At 39.0% G+C, this 21,768-nt stretch overlaps 1 protein-coding gene across 4 annotated transcripts in view; it reads right to left on the bottom strand.

Annotated features, from left to right (window-relative positions):
* The window catches only part of TDRD3 (tudor domain containing 3), a 246,058-nt gene that overhangs the window by 140,065 nt on the left and 84,225 nt on the right, over positions 1-21,768 (bottom strand). For all 4 annotated transcript variants that reach the window (XM_049853409.1, XM_049853408.1, XM_049853410.1 and 1 more), the window contains one exon: positions 4,794-4,954. In XM_049853409.1, coding sequence (XP_049709366.1) covers positions 4,794-4,954 — 161 coding nt within the window. The remainder of the gene's footprint in view (positions 1-4,793; positions 4,955-21,768) is intronic.

Raw genomic sequence — 21,768 nt, 5'->3', positions numbered from 1 at the left:
AAAACGCTAGGAGCCCTAATACATGGCATAAACAGTATACAAAACATTACTAGAACTGCAAAAACAGCAAAAGAGAAATTAGATACCTGGGAGCTCCTAAAAGTCAAACACCTATGCTCGTCCAAAGACTTAACCAAAAGAATAAAAAGATTACCTACAGATGGGAAAAAAGTTTTTAGCTATGACATCTCCGATCAGTGGCTGATCTCTAAAATCTACATGTTACTGCAAAAACTCAACAACAAAAAGACAAATAACCCAATTAAAAAACGGGCAAAGGATATTAACAGGCACTTCACTAAGGAAGACATTCGGGTAGCCAACAGATACATGAGGAAATGCTTATGATCATTAGCCATTAGAGAAATGCAAATCAAAACTACAATGAGGTTCCATCTCACTCTAAGACGGCTGGCATTAATCCAAAAAACACAGAATAATAAATGTCGGAGAGGTTGTGGAGAGACTGGAACACTTACACACTGCTGGTGGGAATGTAAAATGGTACTGCCACTTTGGAAATCAATTTGGCTCTTCCTTAAAAAACTAGAAATAGAACTGTCATATGATCCAGCAATCTCACTTCTTGGAATATACCCTAGAGAAGCAAGAGCCTTTACACGAACAGATATATGCGCACTCATGTTCACTGCAGCACTGATGACAGCAGCAAAAAGACGGAAGCAACCAAGGTGCCCATCAACTGATGAATGGATAAATTATGGTATATCCACACAATGGAATACTATGCATCAATAAAGAACGACAATGAACCTGTGAAACATTTCATAACATGGAGGAACCTGGAAGGCATTATGCTGAGTGAAATTAGTTGCAAAAGGGCAAATATCGTATGAGACCACTATTATAAGAACTCAAGAAACAGTTTAAACAGAGAAGAAAATATTCTTTGATGGTTACGAGATGAGGGAGGGAGGGAGAGAGGGATTCACTAATTAGATAGTAGACAAGAACTAATTTAGGTGAAGGGATGGACAACACACAGTACAGGAGAGGTCAGCACAACTGGACTATATCAAAAGCAAAGAATTTTCCTGAATAAACCGAATGCTTCGAAGGCCAGAGTAGCAAGGGCGGGGGTTTGGGGACTACGGTTTCATGGGACATCTAGGTCAATTTGCATAAGAAAAACTATTAAGAAAACATTCTGCATCCCATTTTGGAGACTGGTATCTGGGGTCTTAAACACTAGCAAATGGTCACCTAAGATGCAATGATTGGTCTCAACCTACCTGGAGCAAAGGAGAATGAAGAACACCAAAGACAAGGTAAGTGTGACCGCAAGAGTCAGAATGGGCCACATAAATCAAAGACTCCATCAGCCTGAGACCAGAAGAACTAGAAGGTGCCCAGCTACAACTGATGACTGCCATGACAGGGAGCACAACAGAGAATCCCTGGAGGAGCAGGAGAGCAGTGGGACACAGACCCCAAATTCTAGTAAAAAAGACCAGACTTAATGGTCTGACTGAGTCCAGGGGGACCCCGGAGGTCATGGTCCCAAGACCTTCTGTTAGCCCAAGACAGGAAGCATTCTTGAAGCCAACTCTTCCGACAGGGATTGGGCTGGACTACAAGACAGAAAATGATACTGGTGAGGAGTGGGCTTCTTGCATCAAGTAGACACATGAGACTGTCTGGACAGCTCCTGTCTGGAGAGGAGATGTAAAGGCTGAGGGGGACAGAACCTGGCTAAATGGATACGGAAACACGGGATGGAGAAAAGTAATGTGCTGTCTCATTAGGGGGAGAGCAACTAGGAGTATATAGCAAGGTGTATATAAGGTTTTGTATGAGAGACTGACTTGATTTTTAAACTTTTACTTAAAAAAAAAAAAAAAGGCATATACACCAACCCTACCCCATCTCCTTCCACAAACAGCAAGGGTCCAAATAGGAATAAAATCTGCACTAAAGCACTTAGGATAAATTACAATACCATGACCAAATGCCTTGCCACCGTCCGCATTTTTAAAGCTCATGAAATTTACCATGCACTGACATATACAATAGAAAATGAGTGAGAGCATTGCACTGGTCTATTCTGAGGAAAAAATCAATGATACAATACATATTAACAAGAAGAAATAGAACATGCCTGTTTTTAAAGCTTCAAAGGCCCCCGCAACATAAAACAGGTTACCTAATAGAATTATTCTGAGGACCCAAGTTTAATTATTCTTAGCCATCACATACAATTTACAAAACAAATGAATATAAACAGCCTTGCCTAACCTAACCCTTACACAGAGGGCTCTGTGGTGGTAAACATAGTAAACTTAGAGCAATGTCTACCACACTTCAGCATCAGCAACAACTGAATACAATTACACTAAGTGAAGATGTTTCTCTCAATTCCAGGCATTCAGCAGATACGGATTTTTGTAACTCTGTAGTCACGGTTTAGGGATCTGTCAAAGAGATAAGCACAGAGGACTCGAGGCAGCTGTACTCCCTACCTCTACAGAAATTACCAATGAATTATACCATTTACATAAGACCTGTATTTGTTCCTCAAAACCACTTTTACCTAATATTCTTACAAACTGATAAAATTGGAAAATGCAATGAAAATGGAGGAATACATTAAATTAGCAATATAAGAAACTACATAAGACCTTGAAGAGTTAGATGCAATTAGTGGGGTATTTAAATTGTGGTAATGTAACTTAAAAAACTAGAAGATGAACTAATTTTTATGTAAAATGGCTGTACCTTCCCTAAATTCTCAATAATGAAGAGGAAAAAAGATGTGAAATTATCTCACAACGGACGAACAATTTCATTAGGACAATTGATAAGAGTGCTGCCACACTATATATAGTTCTATTTCCACAATGGGATAGTAGTAGAATTTTAATTAATTTTTACTACATTACCTTCGGGAACATAATTAACTCATTCAGAGAGCATATTTTGGTTTAAATGCTATTTTCATTGGTACTCTAAGGTACCTTTACTGTCCCTTCATTGTAATTAAAAAAAAAAAAAGCAGAGAGAGGTGGAACGGAAGGAAGGGTGGAAAGAAGCACCCTGAATGCCCAATTGAGGCAACACATCCCATCCAGCTCCTGGTGTTCTTCTCTTATGAGTTCACCACCTTCCTTCTAAGACAACCACTAATCAAATTTATTTTGAGAAGGGTCTACCAAAATGTTCACCCATAGGAGTAGCTTTATAAACGGTCATTTTTATGGCACCAAAATAGAGATGCTGCTTCAATGATGAGAATGGGCATGTGGCAATAAGTTCAACAAAAGAAGACAGTGGATAGCATAGGTCAGGACCCTCCAATTCAGGCTAATCTTATGTCTTCATTTACGTCAGAGAAATATACAGCAGTAAAGTCAGAGAATGAGCTATTATATGGCAAGTCTTCCTTCTGAACCCTCTGAATGCCCTTGTAGGGAGTCTGACTGAATTTGTCAAAGGAGGAAAGTCTGTGTTTCTCCACAAAAGCAGGAATCCTTCTACTCTTCAAAAAGAAGATACCATCATCACAAAGTCAATAAATCCCCTTTGTATATGGAAATCAGCATTTTAGACAAACATTTATTATGTCGTCCTAAGGAAGGTGCCTCCCTTATAGAGGCAGACATTCACTGGTTAAAGAAAAAAAATAAGGGAATCACTACCACACTTCCTTCCACATACCACCATACCAAATCACTGGAACTCCATCAGATGCAACTTCTCAGAGATCTCTTATCATTAGTGTTCTTGTCAGGGCACTGTGTATTTGCCAACACTCACCCCCTCCTCGTTTCTCTCGGAAGACCTACTCATATTTTAAGTTCTACTCACGGCTCCCCCAAGTAGAGATAATTTAATGAACTCCTACTCCATCCAGCTGATATATTTATGATAATAATTTGCACGCCTCTGTTTAGAATATAGGCTTCTAGAGGACAAAGTCTAAACCTTACTTACCTTTGTACTCCCAGCACCTAATAAAGAGGCTAGAACATAGTAGATGCTAAATGCTTACTAAATGCTTGCTCAAATGAGAAGTATGGTCTACGAGTTTACAGCAAATGAAAAAGGTCAGAGGGCTCAGAGCAGCAGACACGAACATATAAAATGGTTAAGTAGAAAGAAAAACGGGAGGGGGGATCCTTACAAATGTACAATGAAAGTTCCCACCTCAGAAGAAAGAGCTCAAACTGGCCTAATGGGACTGCTGAGGATAAAGCAAACACTTTCCTTCTCATTGTTTTTCTTCATTCCAAAGAAAAGAGTCTGAAAGCCTCTTACAAAAATAGTCAAAAGAACCCACTAAAATTTAGAAAATTGTTCCTTACAGAGATCCTCCTCATGTTAGAAAATGGGGGCACAGGAACCTCCCTAGATTTAATCATTTTCCTAAGAAAACTCATTAGCCTATAAAACTTTTCCGGAACACTACATAGTGTGATGGACACAGTTACCACACTGTCAAGGAAGAGATCGTAACATGTTTAAACAAATTGTTTGTTCCGGGCAGCTGAATGCCCGAATCTTCCATGACAAACTGAAAAGATTGCTTTTCATGCAAGAACATCTTAAATTTCTATTTTTGTAATTAACATGGAAGGAAGGAATGACTTACTCCATTCTTAACTATTCTTCTATATAGACCAAGTAGAAATGCAAAGTTCTGCTATTTCTTCTGAAAAATTACAAAGTGCATTTAAGAGTTCATTCCTTCTTATTGAAATACTTAAAATGAAATCCATTTTGAATAGTACCTTCTAACACTCTGTAACCAGTGTACAAAATAAAGTGCCAATCACCTTATTTTTGGCATATAATTGAACTCCACTGCCGTGCAACTTGTATGACCATCGGTCATCTGCAAACGCAGCATTCTTGGCGCAGCCTGGGACTCTTCGTTATCCTTTGGTGCAGCAACATTGCGAATTTTTTGAATCTGCAAAACACATGGACCTTCAAGCTGTCAAGACACAAAAGAATAAAAATCACTTTTTAGTCAAGTCGTCCATTCACTGTGTTTCCCTTTTCCTTAATGTTCACGCTTTATGATTTATAATGGTAATTTCAATTAAATAAGGTCAAAACTGAAATTACATGCACCAGGAATTTATTTATTTATTTATTTGGTATTTAAAGATAAAACTTCCTTCAAAAGGGTCTCCAAAAGAGTCTTTTTTCTTTTTTTATAATTCCAAATTCATTTTTCGTAAAGTAACAAAAGAAAACCCTGGGGGGGGAATTATATTCCTAAATTAAAAGAATATTAATAAATATTTTTAGTCTTATGTGCTCTAAATTGTTTATATGTACTATACACTCCTTTTCGCCCCCTCTCCCACCATGGACATTAAGGGACATTTGGAATTAAAGAACTTGATCATTCTAAGGGACATCAACTTTACGGCAGTAGTTGAAAGGAATGCTTTTTGTTTGATACCATAAAGCTTAAAGTACACCCTCTTCTGGCATAAATGAAGAATACAATATCCAGGATTTAAACTATGTAGAGTTCAAGAAATGTGAGCTGTACTTGACTCATTTCCACATTTCCTTTTTAAATGATTTTAAATCTAACACTCTATTACATGTGTTAGCAGTACGAAGAGCAATTCTCTCTAGCCACATGTCAGTCAAAGACAAAAATGAAATTGATGAAAAAATTAGCTATGAAGTCATAAGTTTTATATAATAAAATGCTTATGGCATAGCTGGGAAATGATAGAAAAATCTGCTTACATCTTTGAAAAGTGAGTTTAAAATGAAGTGTTACTTTCCACATTATAAAGTATTATGTCTTTAAGCAGTATCATACCTATGATACAGAAAAAGGGCTAGTTTTTTGTTATAGTCTTTTAAGGAAAAATTTTCAGTGCACATTATTTATATTTTCAGTAAAAAGAAATGTAACACAATTGACAAACTTTTACACATATTTTCTAAGTCAGCATGTCCCCAAGTTGAAAAATTTCTACTCCACATTTACCATTATTTTGCCTACAACGAAATAATTTTGTTATAAAATTAGGCCTAGAGAATATAATGGATTTAGAGAATATAATGAAAACACACAGTAAAATGTCATCTAACTTGGAGTTAGAAAGAAATTCCCAAATTGAAAAAAGACCAAAACCTTTAGTAAGTATAGGTAAGTTGCTTCCTCAGGATGAACTTTTACTATTGTTAACGTCATTAAAATAAAGACATTTAAATTAAGTAACAGGCAGGTTATATTATCTTTCCCTTTATTTTACCATTCCCAATACTTTCAGCATTGAAAACAAGAAAAAACCAAACTCAGTGCCGTCGAGTCGATTCCGACTCATAACGATGCTATAGGACAGAGTAGAACTGCCCCCACAGAGTTTCCAAGAAGCGCCTGGCGGATTCGAACTGCCATCCCTTTGGTTAGCAGCCATAGCATTTAACCACTACGCCACCATATCTGGCTGCACTGTCCGATATAGTCCACCAGCCACATGTGGCTATTTACATTTATGTTTGAATTATTACAATTAAATGAAATTAAAAATTCAGTGCCTTAGTAGCACTAGACACGCTCTAAGTGTTCTATATCTGGACAACATGGTAAGAGATATTTTCATCACCACATAGAGTTCTACTGGACAGTGAGTGATGACTTACAGCTATCTAGACCAGTGTTCCAAAGTGAGACACATATACCCTAAGAACTACACACCCAGTGAAGTGTGGGAAGAAAACGTGTTTTTATTTGTTAGTAAGAAAGTAAGTAAGCTTTACTAACATTTAATATCCAGAGCAACAAGCATCCTCATACAAGTCACATGGCATCTTTATGGAATTTCGTGAATCCTATATATGGGGGGAAGGGCTGACATGACACCATCACTGGTCTGTTCACATTAAGCATGTTGTGGCAAGCTGCCCTTTATTTACGTCTAGTTAAATGGATTTATGGGTTATATCACCTAGTTTTAACCACTAGTACTCACAAAACGGGTAAGTAGCTTTAAAAGGTTCTGCCAAAGAACCGCACATTAGAAATAATGCCAATAATGCAAACACAGGGTGGGAACAGGACGGTTTTGCTGAGCTGCTATAGCTGGGAATGATTCAAGAAAACTTCCTTGAAAGAAGAAATGGTGATTTCTGCCTACAGCTGTTTTAAAAGCCTGAAGTATAAGGTTCAAGTAACATTTATGATGCTTCCCACTTCTTTGTGCTGTCAAAACAATGCTTAATATCATTTTAACACAGTTTGACGTTAATAAACATGGAGATGAGGCAGGCAGGAAGAGAGAAGGAATACAAGTACGAACTGTCAAACCCAGGACTATCCTAAATATGGTATCAGATCCGAGAAAACTAGAATCAAAGAGAACTTTCTATATAATCTGTTAGAAACTTCAGAAATATTTCACGTCTTCCATGCAGGAATCTATAATAGGCCACAACTGGAGAACATTTTCCTCCAGCGAGGCTCTATGTTTGCTTTTGATAAAAAGAACATTGCAACTGACAGCCTCAGCTCTGGGCTTGTAGAAAAGTGAGAAAGATACCCTTACCCAAACCTTAACCTTACGAGCACTTCCACTAGCTCCAGGCAGAATCAAACACATATACCTTCTAAAAGAAAGCATTCCTGATTCAGGTGCCCAGGATTTCTATACAGAAAGATCAAAAAACATACACTCATAGGAAAATATAAGATTCATAAGGAAACAAGCCATAATAAATGAGAATCATAAAAAAATTATTTAAAAAGTATTTTAGGCCTCTAAGGGCTTAAGAATTTGGAATTATCAAATACAGATTATAAAACAATAAACTTAATCTAGAGAATTTATATGGAACCCTGACCCTAAGAACTAGTGGATGAACATTGTCCTCAAGCAAACATGCAACATTTACAATTGCATATGAAGCCATACAACAAGTCTCTACAGAATACACCCATCATCCAGTCCATGGTCTGTGACCATAACGTAACTGAAGTAGAAATCTGTAACAAAAAAGCAAAGATAAACTCTAAAATTTTATAATTAAAATAGGCAAATGAAGATATCACAACAGAAACTGAAAAATACTTAAAACTGAATGATAATGAAAATACCATATATAAAAACTTTTGTGATATAATTAAAGCAGTGCTTACAGAAAAATTAATGGCATAAGATGCTTATGTTAGAAAGGAGGAGATAAAATAACGAGCTGAACTAACAAATTGGAAAAAGAACAACGAAATGAGTTCAAACAAGGTCAAAAAGATAACAAGAATAAATTAATGAAATAGCAAGCCAAAAAATTCAATACTGATGACCAACAAATCTTAGTCAGTTATTCATAAAGACAAATGAAACTGAAACCTGAAAAGACTGATCAAGATCCAAAGAGTAAAGGCACAAATTAACAACAATTTAAGGAATACTAAAAAAAAAAAAAGACATAAACATAGGTCTAACAGTAATGAAAATTAAGTAAGAGACAACTGTTCACAACAACCTAATGCCCATCAATTAGTGACTGGATAGACAAAATGTCATATACACATACAATGAAATACTATTCAGCAATAAAAAGGAATAAGCTACTAACACATGCTATGTTACGGATTAGCCTCAAAAACATTATGCTAAGTGGAATAAACAAGGTACAAGAGACCACATATTATACGATTCCGTTTATATGAAATGTCAAGAAAAAGCAAATTTACTGAGATGGCAAATAGAGACTGGGTTGCTTGGGGTTAGGGGTGGGAACTGGGATCAACTGTAAATGGGCATGAAGAATCTTATTGGTAAGACGAAAAATGTTCCAAACCTGATTTATGATGACGGTTACAACACATGGTAAAGTATTAAAAGTCCTTGACTTATTTCCTTGAAATGAGCTAATTCTGTTGTTGCTGTTGTTAGGTGCTGTCAAGTCAATTCCTACTCATAGCGACCCTATTATGCACAACAGAATGAAACACTGCCCAGTTGTGCGCCATCCTTACAACCATTGTTATGCTTGAGCCCATTGTTGCAGCCACTGTGTAAATCCACCTCATTGAGGGTCTTCCTCTTTTCCGCTGACCCTGTACTTTACCAAGCATGATGTCCTTCTCCAGGGACTGATCCCTCCTGACAACATATCCAAAGTATGTAAGACGCAGTCTCGCCATCCTTGCCTCTAAGGAGCACTCTGGTTGTACTTCTTCCAAGACAGATTTGTTCATTCTTTTGGCAGTCCATGGTATATTCAATATTCTTTGCCACCACCACAATTCAATGGCATCAATTGTTCTTCGGTCTTCCTTACTCATTGTCCAGCTTTCAAATGCATATGATGCGACTGAAAATACCATGGCCTGGGTCATGTGCACCTTAGTCTTTGCTCTTCAACACTTTAAAGAGGTCCTTTGCAGCAGATTTGCCCAATGCACTGCGTCTTTTGATTTCTTGACTGCTGCTTCCATGAGCATCAATTGTGGATCTAAGTAAAATTAAAACCTTGACAACTTCAATCTATTCTCTGTTTATCATGATGTGTCCTACTGGTCCAGTTGTGAGGATTTTTGTTTTCTTTACGTTCAGGTGTAATCCATACTGAAGGCTGTGATCCTTGATCTTCATCAGTAAGTGCTTCAAGTTTTCTTCACTTTCAGCAAGCAAGGTTGTGTCATCTGCATAATGCAGGTTCTAAGTGAGTCTTCCTCCAATCCTGATGCCCCGTTCTCCATACAGTCCAGTGAATTATTTGCTCAGCATACACATTGAACAGGTATAGTGAAAGGATACATCCCTGATGCACACCCTTCCTGATTTTAAAACACTCAGTATCCTTTCGTTCTGTCCAAATAACTGTCTCTTGATCTATGTACAGGTTCCTCATGAGCACAATTAAGCGTTGCAGAATTTCCATTCTTCGCAAAGTTATCCATAATTTGTTACAACCCACACAGTCGAATGCCTTTGCATAGTCAATAAAACACAGGTAAACATCCTTCTGGTATTCTCTGTTTTCAGCCAGGATCCATCTGACATCAGCAATGATATCCCTGGTTCCATGTCCTCTTCTGAAACCGGCCGGAACTTCTGGCAGTTCCCTGCCCATATACTGCTGCAGCCATTTTTGAATGATCTTCAGCAAAATTTTGCTTGCGTGTGGTATTAATGATATTGTTTGATAATTTCCGCATTCAGTTGGATCACCTTTCTTGGGAATAGGCGTAAATATGGATCTCTTCCAGTCGGTTGGCCAGGAAACTGTCTTCCATATTTCTTGACATAGGCGAGTTAATTCTAAGATATGTAAAATATATTACAATAAAGCTGTTTAAAAAAAAAAAAAAAAACTATGTACAACTTTACATCAACTTGAGAACTTGGATAAAATATACAAGTTCCTAGAACAATACCTGCCACAGTATGGGTTCTCTAAGGGAGCAAACCAGAAAAGTATATATCTATATATACTCAAAAAGGTAAATAAACCCTTTGCCACTGAGTCAATCCCAACACAGAGCGACCCTATAGGTCAGAAAAGAATTGCCCCATACAGTTTCCAAGGAGCGGCTGCTGCATTTGAACTGTCAACCTTTTGGTTAACAGCCATAGCTCTTAACCACTGCACCACCAGGACTCCATAAGTACATACAGAGAAATATATTTCAAGGAAATGCCTCACACAGTTGTGGAAGCTGGCAAGTCCCAAATCCGTGGGTCAGGCTAACATTAGGCTGGAGGCTTCTCCAGACTTATGTGGTTGCAGGGGCTGATAAACCCAAAAACACCAGGTCAGTCAGAAGGCTGCTGGTGCACAAGGTAGCCAGAGCTGGAGAATCCTAAAGTCTACAGGTCAGACGGCAGGATGCTGGCTCAGGTTCCAAGAACCAGAAGTCAGAGGATGAAGAATCAGATGCAGGATTGTGAGAGGGTGAGTTTGCCAGAACATCCATATGTATTAAATGCAGGCCAGGCAGCCAGTGAAATGCCCCATTCAACTGTCTGCTCACATCAGATCACAAAATGGAGGATAATTATATAATATCTGCCAAACCACTGAGAATCCTATCCTAGCCAAGTTGACACATAACCTTAACTATCAGTCTACCCTTTGTCAACTTGGCACCTGTACACATCTCCTTAAACCATACATAATCTCTAAATAAAGACAATTATAAGGTCATACTTGCATCTAACATGGTACGACTAATATGTGTGCCATCAAAAACACACTAGTCTCACATCTTGTATTTTATAGTTTTTTTTTTTTTTTTATAGAATAAGGGAGAGAAGAAAACAAGATATTTGTACACACGCAGGTATAACAAAACAAGGAAGAAATACTCAAAACAATCACAGTCCTTGTTCCTGCAACTGGTTACATGGCTGTAGCTGGTATTTGGAACTATCTTTTCCACCAGCCATTCCATATTTCCTTTGCCCTCAGCAAATAGCTCAGATGGTTACACTTCTATGCCTGGTGGGCTGGCCCAAACCTTCATTCCTGAAGGATCTGGGCTATTAGTAGTCATGCTGGAATTGGGTTGCTTTAGTTTTCCATTGACTTTAATCAAAGGGCATGGTAGTACTAAGGGACATCCTAAAGGATCTCATATATTTCAGACATACTCTTCTTTACCACTGTTATATAATATCAATCCGATTTCCTCCTGGGAATCAGGATCAATCACACTAGCTAATATGGTAGGTAACTCCCTCCTTTGCCTGTTGATCCAGAGGCATGAGGAAAACAAAGTGTTCGTGTGGCATTCTTAACTTCCAGTTAAATGGAAATCAGTGATGTGTCTCCAGGTGGGAGCATTCCCTCCTTTGCAATTAAGATCTCTAGGCCTGCAGAGTGTAGGGTCACAGGGACAGGAAGCAAAAATTTTGCAAGTGGGTCACCAGGGGTAATACTGAGTGGTGCCACTCCTATTTCCACCCTTTGACTCCTAGAACCATGAATCCTGGCTACAGAAGAAAAGCACCATACACTGGAGGCTGGTTTATAGATTTCCATCATTCTATCAAGCCAGCTGCTTCAGAATGATGGAGAACATGGTAAAACCAGTGAATTCCATGTCCATAGGCCCATTGCCACAATTCATTTGCTATGAGTGAGTTCCCTGATCCAAGTCAATGCTGTATAGAATACCATGACGGTGGATAAGGCATTATCTAAGACCACGGATGGTGGTTTTGGCAGAAGTATTGTGTGCAAGGAAGGCAAATCCATATCCACAGTAAGTGTCTAAGCCAGTAAAAACAAAACACTGCCCTCTCCATGACGGAAGTGGTCCAGTGTAATCATCCTGCCACTAGGTAGCTGGCTGATCGCCCCTAGGAATGGTGCCATACTGGGGACTCAGTGATGGTCTCTGCTGCTGGCAGATTGGACACTTAGCAGTGGCTGTAGCCAAGTAAGCCTTGCTGAGCCCATGTATAACCTCCATGCCTGCCACCATGGCCACTTTGTTCATGAGCCCATTGGGCAATGACAGAACTGGCTTGGAAAAGAGAATGACTGGTAACCACAGAACACATCATCCTATCCACTTGATTGTTAAAATTCTACTCATCAAGGTCACCCTTTGGTGAACATTCACATAAGACACAAATATCTTTATTTTATTTTATTTTTTTTTTGCCCATTCAGAAGGGTCTATCCACATGCCTCTTCCTAATACCGTCTTGTCATCAATTTTCCAGTCATGGTCCTTCCAAGTCCCTGATCATACAGCCAAACAACAGGCCACATTTCATGAATCAGTACACAACTGCATATCTGCTCATCTCTGCATCTAAGCAAAATGATCAACCAGGTACACTGCTCGAAGTTCTGCACGCTGGGAGAATTTCCCTTCACCACTGTCCTTCAGCGAGGTCCCAGAAAGGGACTGCAGTGCTGCCACTATCCACTTCCTAGTACTGCCTGCATATTGTACAGAACGATCTGTAAACCAGGCAAAAGCTTTCTCTTCCTCAGTCAAGTGATCATAAAAAACTCACCATGAGGCCATAGATGCATACTGGGAGATGGAAGGTAATGTGACAGGCCCAATCTCACATACACCACTTCCATTTAATAATGGAGTGCTACTACGCACGTCCAACTTTATGGCTCTGTGGGTCAGACAACACCCAGTTCATGAAGGGCAGGCAGGCCACAGAGTAAACTGGTGGGCCACAGAGTAAATTGGTGGCCCATGGTTAAGTACTCAGTCTCTACTAAGTCCCAGTAACGCGCCAAAAGCTGCTTCTGAAAAGGTGAGTAGTTATCTGCAGAAGGTGGCAGGGCTTTAATCCAAAATTGTAAGGGTCAGTGCTGTGATTCACCAATAGAGGCCTGCCAAAGACTCCAAACAGCATTTCTATCTACCACTGACACTTCAAGAACCATTTGATCAGCCAAATCATATGGCCCAAGTTGCAGGGCGGCTTGGATGGCAGCCTGGACATGTTGTAGACCCTTCTCCTATTCTAAGCCCCACTCAAAACCTGCAGCTTTTCAAGTCACTTGATAAACAAGCTGGAGTAGCACACCCAATGATGGATATGTTACCTTCAAAATCCAAAGAGGCCCACTAGGCACTGTGCTTCCTTTTTAGTTATAGGAGCGGTCAGATGACTTATCCTTCATTTTAGAAGGAATATCGTGACATGTCCCACACCAACGGACCCTTAGGAATTTCACTGAGGTGGAGACTGCCTAAATTTTTGTCAGGTTAATTTCCGACATGCAAATGTCTTACCAATAAGTCTAGAGTCTTTGATACTTTTCCTTCCTAATCCAATCAGCATGATATCATCAATGTAATGGACCAGTGTGACATCTTCTGGAATGGAAAGGCGATCAAGGTCCCTAAGGATTAAATTATGACATAAGGCTGGAGAGTTCATATAGCCCTAAGATAGGGCAGTGAAGGCGTATCGATGGCCTTGCCAGCTGAAGGTAAAATACTTCTGGTGATCCTCCGAAACTGTAATCAAGAAAAAGTCACTGGCCAGATCAACAGCTGCATACACGTACCAAGAAATGTATTAATTTGCTCAATCAAATAAAACACATCTGTAACAGCAGCTGCAACTGGAGTCACCACCTAGTTAAGTTTACAATAATCCACTGTCGGGCTCCAAGGTGTGGTTTTTTTGCACAGGCCAAATAGGCTAGTTGAATGGGAAGATGGTGGGAATCATCACCCCTGCATCCTTTAAGTTCTTAGTGGTGGCTCTAATCTCTACAATCCCTTCAGGCATACTGTGATTTTCCTAGGTAGGGACAGTTTTAATGGCTTCCATTTGGCTTTTCATACTATAATAGCCTTTACTCAAAATGTCAGAGATCCAGTGTGGGGGTTCTGACAGTTGCTGAGTATGTCTATTTCAATTATGCATTCCTGAACTGGTGAAATCACTACAGGATGAGCTCGGGAACACACTGGACCCACTATGAGATGGACGTGACCTAAGACTCCATTAATAACCTGATCTCCATCACCCCTGCTCTGACTGGTCAGCCACAGTGACTTTTTCACCCTACTAGAATTAGTTTCAGTTCAGAGCCAGTGTCCAGTAATCTCCTAAAAGTCTGATTATTTTCCCCAGTGAACAGTCACTCTCAGAAAAGGCCACAGACCCTTTGGGGAAGGCTGGAAGAAAAATTAACAATATAAATATGTGGCGGTGTAGTGAGGTCCTTCCGCAAGAGAACCTGGCTGCCCCTTCATTCAACAGGTTGTGGTCTATAAATTAGCTCAAGTCTGGGAATCAATTGAAAGGCTGTAACTTTCTTTATCTGGCGATTCAAGTTAAACTGTCATTCACTTGACCTAGAATTCTTTCACTTACATAGATTAAGTAAATATTTAGATTTCCCACCTATTTCATTCCTTGGGACACCATACCTAAGTGGCCAACATCGTAAGTCCACATAAGTCAGACTATTCTGCTTACTGCTTTGACTCTGCTGTTCATTATGCTAACCATGCCCACCTTGTTTTTGGCAATTAAGTGCCACCACTTGACCCCTACCACCCTGCCCCATTAGGTGTCTTAATTCAGTTACGGCAGTTCCCACTGTCAAACTTGACTTACATAAATTAACAATCACAGCAGTCTTCAAAGGTGCTAGGGCTCTCTTCACAAATTTGTTCCTCACCATTGTGGTGAAAGGTGTGTCATATGGGCACTCCATGTGTGGGTCTATGAGTCCAACCTGGTAAATCCACTCTAACATGCCAGTTTCCCTAAGCCTTTGGATACTTTCTTCCTCAGTGTACCAAGGCAAGTCCGGTAATTCAACCCGATTTAGTGTAAGCCACCATGTAATCCATATTTCAGTGAACCAGCAAATCAACTATTAGTTCCTTTCTTAATCTTTCATGCTGAAACACTGAATAAAGAATCTTTGCTGAGTATGCCCCTATCAATAAACTCAGACTGATTCAACTTTATGTTCCTAGTACCATTATCCCACACTCTTAATAGCCATTTCCACAAGCATTCCCCAAGTTTCAATTTGTACATATGAGAAAAATCAAGCAGTTCTTTTGGAATGTAGTGTACCTCCTCCTGGATCACACCTTGTACTTCACCTTTTGGGGTCGCTGGGACTTAAGTCTAGTTACAGGTCTAGCAGCAAAAATAGGGGATGGGGTGGGTCCTGGGGACATTCAGCAATATCTTGTAAGCCACTTCCCTCAGGCAATGCCCAGGCAATGCCCCAGGTGCCGCCCAAGGTGATATCTCAGACAGACTCTTCAGACACAGCTGGGTTAATCTCATCAGATGGGGGTGGAAGGGATAATAGTTTTATTGAGGAAGGTGGCTTAGCAGACAAAGACGAAGTTATCTCTTCAGATGGGATTAAGAGGACTGGTTCTGTTGACAGGAGTGACTCAATGAAATTTAGGGGCTCAGTGTCCTCAGCTTCCTGATTATTTGCCCATACTTCCCCATCCCAGGTTTCAGGATCCCATTTCTTCCCAAACAATGCCCTCACTTTAACTTCAGACACCATTCGAGGGTGAGAATTCAATTGGCATTGTAATTCAGCCACTCTTGCGATAAGACTCTGGGTTTGGTTTTAGGCAATATCAGCTCTGTTACTACAAGAAATAAGGCTTTCCTTCCCGGCATACATGACAACTTCCAGGTCTTGTAAGCGGTGCTTGAGCTGTGACTCTGAAGCCCTGAGCTCATCCCTTTCTTTCACCACTTTGTCTAGGAAAAACAGCACCAACCAACCAGCTTCCTTATACTTCTCATTCTGACAAAATTGTAGAAAAGTATCAAATACGCAACCAATCAGAGCCTTGTCTCTCACAAATATCTGTTCCACTGATGGTGATATTTTTTGTATTTCTATTGCCACCTCATGCCATGGATTAGCAACGCCCTCTTTATTACTGGAGGCAGAATCATCAGTGCCTTTAAGATAGCCAGACTTGAGAACCAATTCAGAAAATTCATCCTTACAATTTCGTTCCTCTAGAACTCTCAGTACCCAATGTCTTATGCTGGGTTCTTTAGAGGAGCAAAACCAGTGAAGTGTTTGGTTAGCAGCCAAGCTCTTAACCACTGCGCCACCAGAGAGCTATATAAATATACAAAAATATATAAAGAGAGATTTATTTCAAGGAAATGGCTCACGCAGTTGTGGAGGCTGGCAAGTCCCAAATTTATGGGTCAGGCGTCAGGCTGGAGGCTTCTCGAGTCATGTGGTTACTGGGGCTAATGAACCCAAAATCAGGTCAGGCAGAAGGCTGCTGGCTCATGAGGTTGTGGAAGCTGGGGAACCCAAAAAAATCAGGTCAGATGGCAGGCTGCTTGCTCACATCCCAAGAACCAAGGGTCAGAGAATAACAAGTCGGATGTAGGATCAAGAGAGCATGACCTTTGCCAGAACATCCATATAAATTAGACACAGGCCACACCCTCAAGAAAACTCCCCTTGCAATTGATTGGCTGCTCATAACAGATCACAAAATAGAGAACAATTACATAACATCTGCCAAACCACTGAGAATTATGGCCTAGCCACACTGACACACAATAGGATCACAATAAAAAACAAAAACCAAATCCACTGCCGTTCAGTTGATTCCAACTCACAGTGACCCTACAGGACAGAGTAGAACTGCCCCATAGAGTTTCCAAGGAGCACCTGGTGGATTCAAATTGCTGACCTCTTGGTTAGCAGCCGTAGCACTTAACCACTATGGCACCAGGGTTTCTATCTCTCACTAAAACTCCCTCAAGAGGAAATACAAAGTCTGAAGAGTCTTAAAACAATTAACGAAGGTACATAATTCAAAATATAATCACAAATGAAGCATTAGGTCCAGACCATTCAAAGAACAAATCATTCCAATTTTATATAAAAATTTTCAGATAATAGGGAAAACCTGAGAATTTCTACAACTCATTCGAAAAAGATCAGCAGAATCTTGATATTAAAACCAGACAGTATTAGAAAGAAAAACTAGAAGGCAATCTTATTAGTGAACACAGATGCTCACAGATCCTCAGCAATGGATAAAAAACCCATCATATCTAAATGGGATTTACTCAGCAATACAATAATGGGTGAACATTAGAAAAACCATTAATATAACTGATCACATATTTAATGGAGAAAAACTTTATGATCATACCAAAACTCATAAGAAATGCATTTGATAAAATTCAACATTTATTCGTAATAAAAATTCTTAACAAAATAGAAACAGAAAGATAAAGAGTACTACCACAAAAACTATGAAAACATTCTTGGTAGTAATGTATTAGCAATTTCCCCTTTAAAGTCATGAATAAAAAGAGGCCCACTATCACACTTTATTAAGCACTATCCTGGAAGATCTAGCCAGTGCAACATGTTTAAAAAAAAAAAAAAAGGTACTGCAAAGAAAGAAAACCTTTAAAACAATCTTTATTTCCAAATTATACATAATTATTTACACAGAAAACATTAAAGAAACTATAAAAATGTTATTAAGAAATAGCATTTAGCAAGGAGGCAGAAGATCAATATACAAATATCAGCGGCCTTTCTGTGCTCCAGCAACATAGAAAAGATAATTTCAAAAAATAACACAATACCAAAAATAGAAAGTTTCAAGAATAAAGCTTACAAAAGATGAACTACATATATATTTCCAATAAATTACAAAATTCTATGGAAAAAATAAATAAATGAAGAGATGTTAACCAAAAGGCTGGCAGTTCAAATCCACCAAGAACTCCCTGGAAACTCTGTAGGGCAGTTCTACTCTGTCTTACAGGGTTGCTATGAGTCGGAATCGACTCAACAGCAGTGGGTTTGGTTTTTGGGGGGGTATATATTAAAAAAAAAAATTTTTTTTTTTTTTTTTACATAGGAATGTGCTGGAGATGGCTCAAACCAGTTCACAAGAGCCCACCGTGCACGCGTCTTTTCAAGTTTAGGTTCAGTGATTTACGTCAGCCACTTATAATTGGCTGTGATGGAAATATTTACACCACAGAAACTAGCAAATGCTACAAACCAAGGCTTCCCTGCCCCCAGAGACAGTCTGCCAGCTTATCACTGGTAATATATGATAAAGATGTCAATAGTCTTTAGGCTGATCTGCAGATTCAGAGCAACTTCAATCAAAACCTCAGCATGGTATTTTCAAAAACTTGGTAATCTGATTTTAAAATTTATGAGAGGGAGAAAAAAGGGAGGGGACAGAATAACCTAAGGAAGAATAATACAAGAGGACTTGTCCTATAAAATGTCTGGATTTATTATAAAGCTATAGTAATTGCAACAGTATATAACTGGTTCCAAGAAAAACAAACTGTTCAATGACACAGCAGAGAGCCTAGCAACAGACATACACCTGCATGAATATTTGTTTTATGAAAGAGTAGCCAATGCAAATCACTGAAGAAGGATGGCTATGTAATAGACGGTGTGGGATGAACTGGTAATTCATATGGAAATGGAGCTCTGCTGGTGCAGAGGTTAAGAGCTATGGCCGCTAACCAAAAGGTCAGCAGTTTGAATCGAACAGGCACTCCTTGGAAACCCTATGGGGCAGTTCTACTTTGTCCTAGAGGGTCGCTGTAAGTTGGAATCGACTCGATGGCAATGGGTTTTTTAATACATGGAAGCAGCAGAATTAAATACCTACTGTCACCATACACAAAATCAAAATCAATTGCCAGTAGTTTAAAGACTTAAATGAAAACCCAAAACATTAAAATCTATAGGATTCTTGGACTTGGTTTAAGGAAGAGACAAGAAGAGTTATCCATAAAAGGAACAATTAATAGTTATATTAAAATTAACATTTTGCTCTTCAAAAGCGAAAACATGTAGCCATATAACCAACAAATTTGTATGCAGTTTATAAAGAATGCCTACAGATCAAGAAAAAGACAATTTACTAAAAACATGTACAAAAAATGTGAATAGAAATTGCACAGAACTCTCAAATGACCAATAAGTATACAGAGTTTCTCAAACTCACTAATAATTAAGATTATATATACTGAAACCACAATTCGATGCCATTTTAAAACCGTAAGATAAGAAAAATCTGATCATTTCAAGTGCCAAAACGATATGGACCAATGGGAAATTGTATACACTACTGAAGGTACTATAGACCTGTAACAACTGCTTTGGGAAATACTTTGGCATTATCTTATCAAGCTGAACCCAAACTAAACCCAGTGCCACTGAGTCAATTCCAGCTCATAGCGATCCCAAGAGGGTCGCTATAAAGCTGAACACTCATATAACTCTACCATCTACAATTCCCTAGAGAAAATCCTACACATATACATCAAGAAACATGTCCAAGTTTGTTCCTGGAGCAGTTCCTCTATTACCAAAAAAGTGAAAATAACCTAAGTATTCATTAGCAGGAGAATGAATAACAAAATGCGGTATATACATGTGGTTTAATATTATGCGAGAGAAAACGAATGAACATCTATATACAAAGTGGACACATCTTGGAGCTATAACACTGAATGTTAAGAGCAAGTTGTAGCAGATAAACAATATGCTAACATTTTATTAAGCTCAAAAACAAAGCAAAACAACATATTGTTTAGGGATAATTACATATGTAACTAATTTTTTTTTTAAACCAAGGAAATGCTAAACATAAAATTCACAATAGTAGTTTCTTTGGGGGTTGGCTAGGAGCCCTTGGTAGTGCAGTGGTTAAGGGCTCGGCTGCTAACCAAAATGTCAGCAGTTCGAATTCACCAGCTGCTCCTGGGAAACCCTATGGATGGTAGTTCTACTCTGTTTTATAGGGTCGCTCTGAGTCAGAATCGACTCAACGGCAACAAGTGTAGGACACACAAACAGACAGAATAGTAATGTCAAGTTCAAGTTATTACATCGGGCTGAGGCTTCACAGGTGCTCTATTTATTGAGCTTCAAAATGTATATATTTGCATATATCAAATATTACATTAAAATACTTCAAATAATTTACATAATTTTTTTTTTAATTAAGATATTGGATAGTTGATTGAAATGTCAGAACTAGAGAACAAGGTCTGTAGCATATGCATTAAGAAAAACACTCAAAATCAAACCACAGTATTGGTTTGATGACAGTAATGTGCTGATGAACCAGTTCTAGGAAGTGAGGGAAAGCCCTGACTTGTACCATTTGCCCTAGCAGAGCTGAGGTGCACAGGTATGGTACAGCTGTGAAGGAGGCTGGGAAAAAAGCATCGGGCAATTTTTGCTTCTCCATCACCAAGACTTGAAGATGGGAAATTTCCCCAAACAGAAGGTGAGAATTCAGGTTCTAGTAATCACAAATGTCCATTATACAGTCATGCGCTACGTAACCTCCATTCGGAAAGTGTCTGACAACATGTACGTACATGGTCCCATAAGGTTATGATAGAGTTCAGGTATCCTGATTGGAGAATGGGACGTAGTGAATTCAGGCATGTCACAGTCGACAATCACAACGATTCTCAAAAACAAAGAAAAAATTCTCCAAGCTGTTAAATGATCGGCTCCACTGAAAACCACAAGGCTAATGAAAATGCGAGAGGGACCTATAACAGATGTGGAGAAACTGCTAATGACACGGACTGAGAACCCACACAAAAGCGAATCCCTCTCAGCACGCTGATGATCACTGCCAAGGCATGAAGCTTGCTCAAGATCCTAAAAGAAAAAGCAGGACCAGACTACTGATATTAAGTTTAGCGTTAGCACTGTGTGGTTCAAGCGCTTCAAACAACGTTTTTCACTGCATAATGTGAAAATGAGTGGTGTGTCTGTGAGTGCTGATATGAAGGCAGTAGAAGAATTTGTTGAAACCTTACATAAACTAATTGCAGAGGGAGGTAATTTGCCCCAGCAAATTTTCAATATGGACAAAACCTCCTCATTCTGGAATATCTGAAAGGACCTTCATTTACAGTATGGTGTTCGTACAACATCTAAATCACATAACATCCTATCTCACAGGCTGTTACATCGGTGTTAAGCAACGCAAGACTGTACTTATCTTCTGTGTATTATTATTAGTCAAGGGTTCATCAAGCTCCATTTTCTATAGTTTGTTAAACAAAATAGCCTTTTTTTGTTTCCCCAATAGAAATAATAATACTGAATGTGGTGTACGATCAATAGGTCAATAGCTAGAAAGACATACACATACATCTATATATAAATGTATACATATGCTGTTGTTTGGTGCCATCAAGTCAATTTCGACAGCTAATGACCCCATGTGACAGAGCAGAACAGTCCCAAAGGGTGTTCTAGGCTGTAATCTTTATGGAAAGAAACACA

This window comes from Elephas maximus, chromosome 14 (assembly GCF_024166365.1).
Source record: "Elephas maximus indicus isolate mEleMax1 chromosome 14, mEleMax1 primary haplotype, whole genome shotgun sequence".
NCBI classification, from domain to species: domain Eukaryota; kingdom Metazoa; phylum Chordata; class Mammalia; order Proboscidea; family Elephantidae; genus Elephas; species Elephas maximus.
Note: the sequence above shows the minus strand (reverse complement) of the source record. Positions and strands in the feature narration are given on the sequence as shown.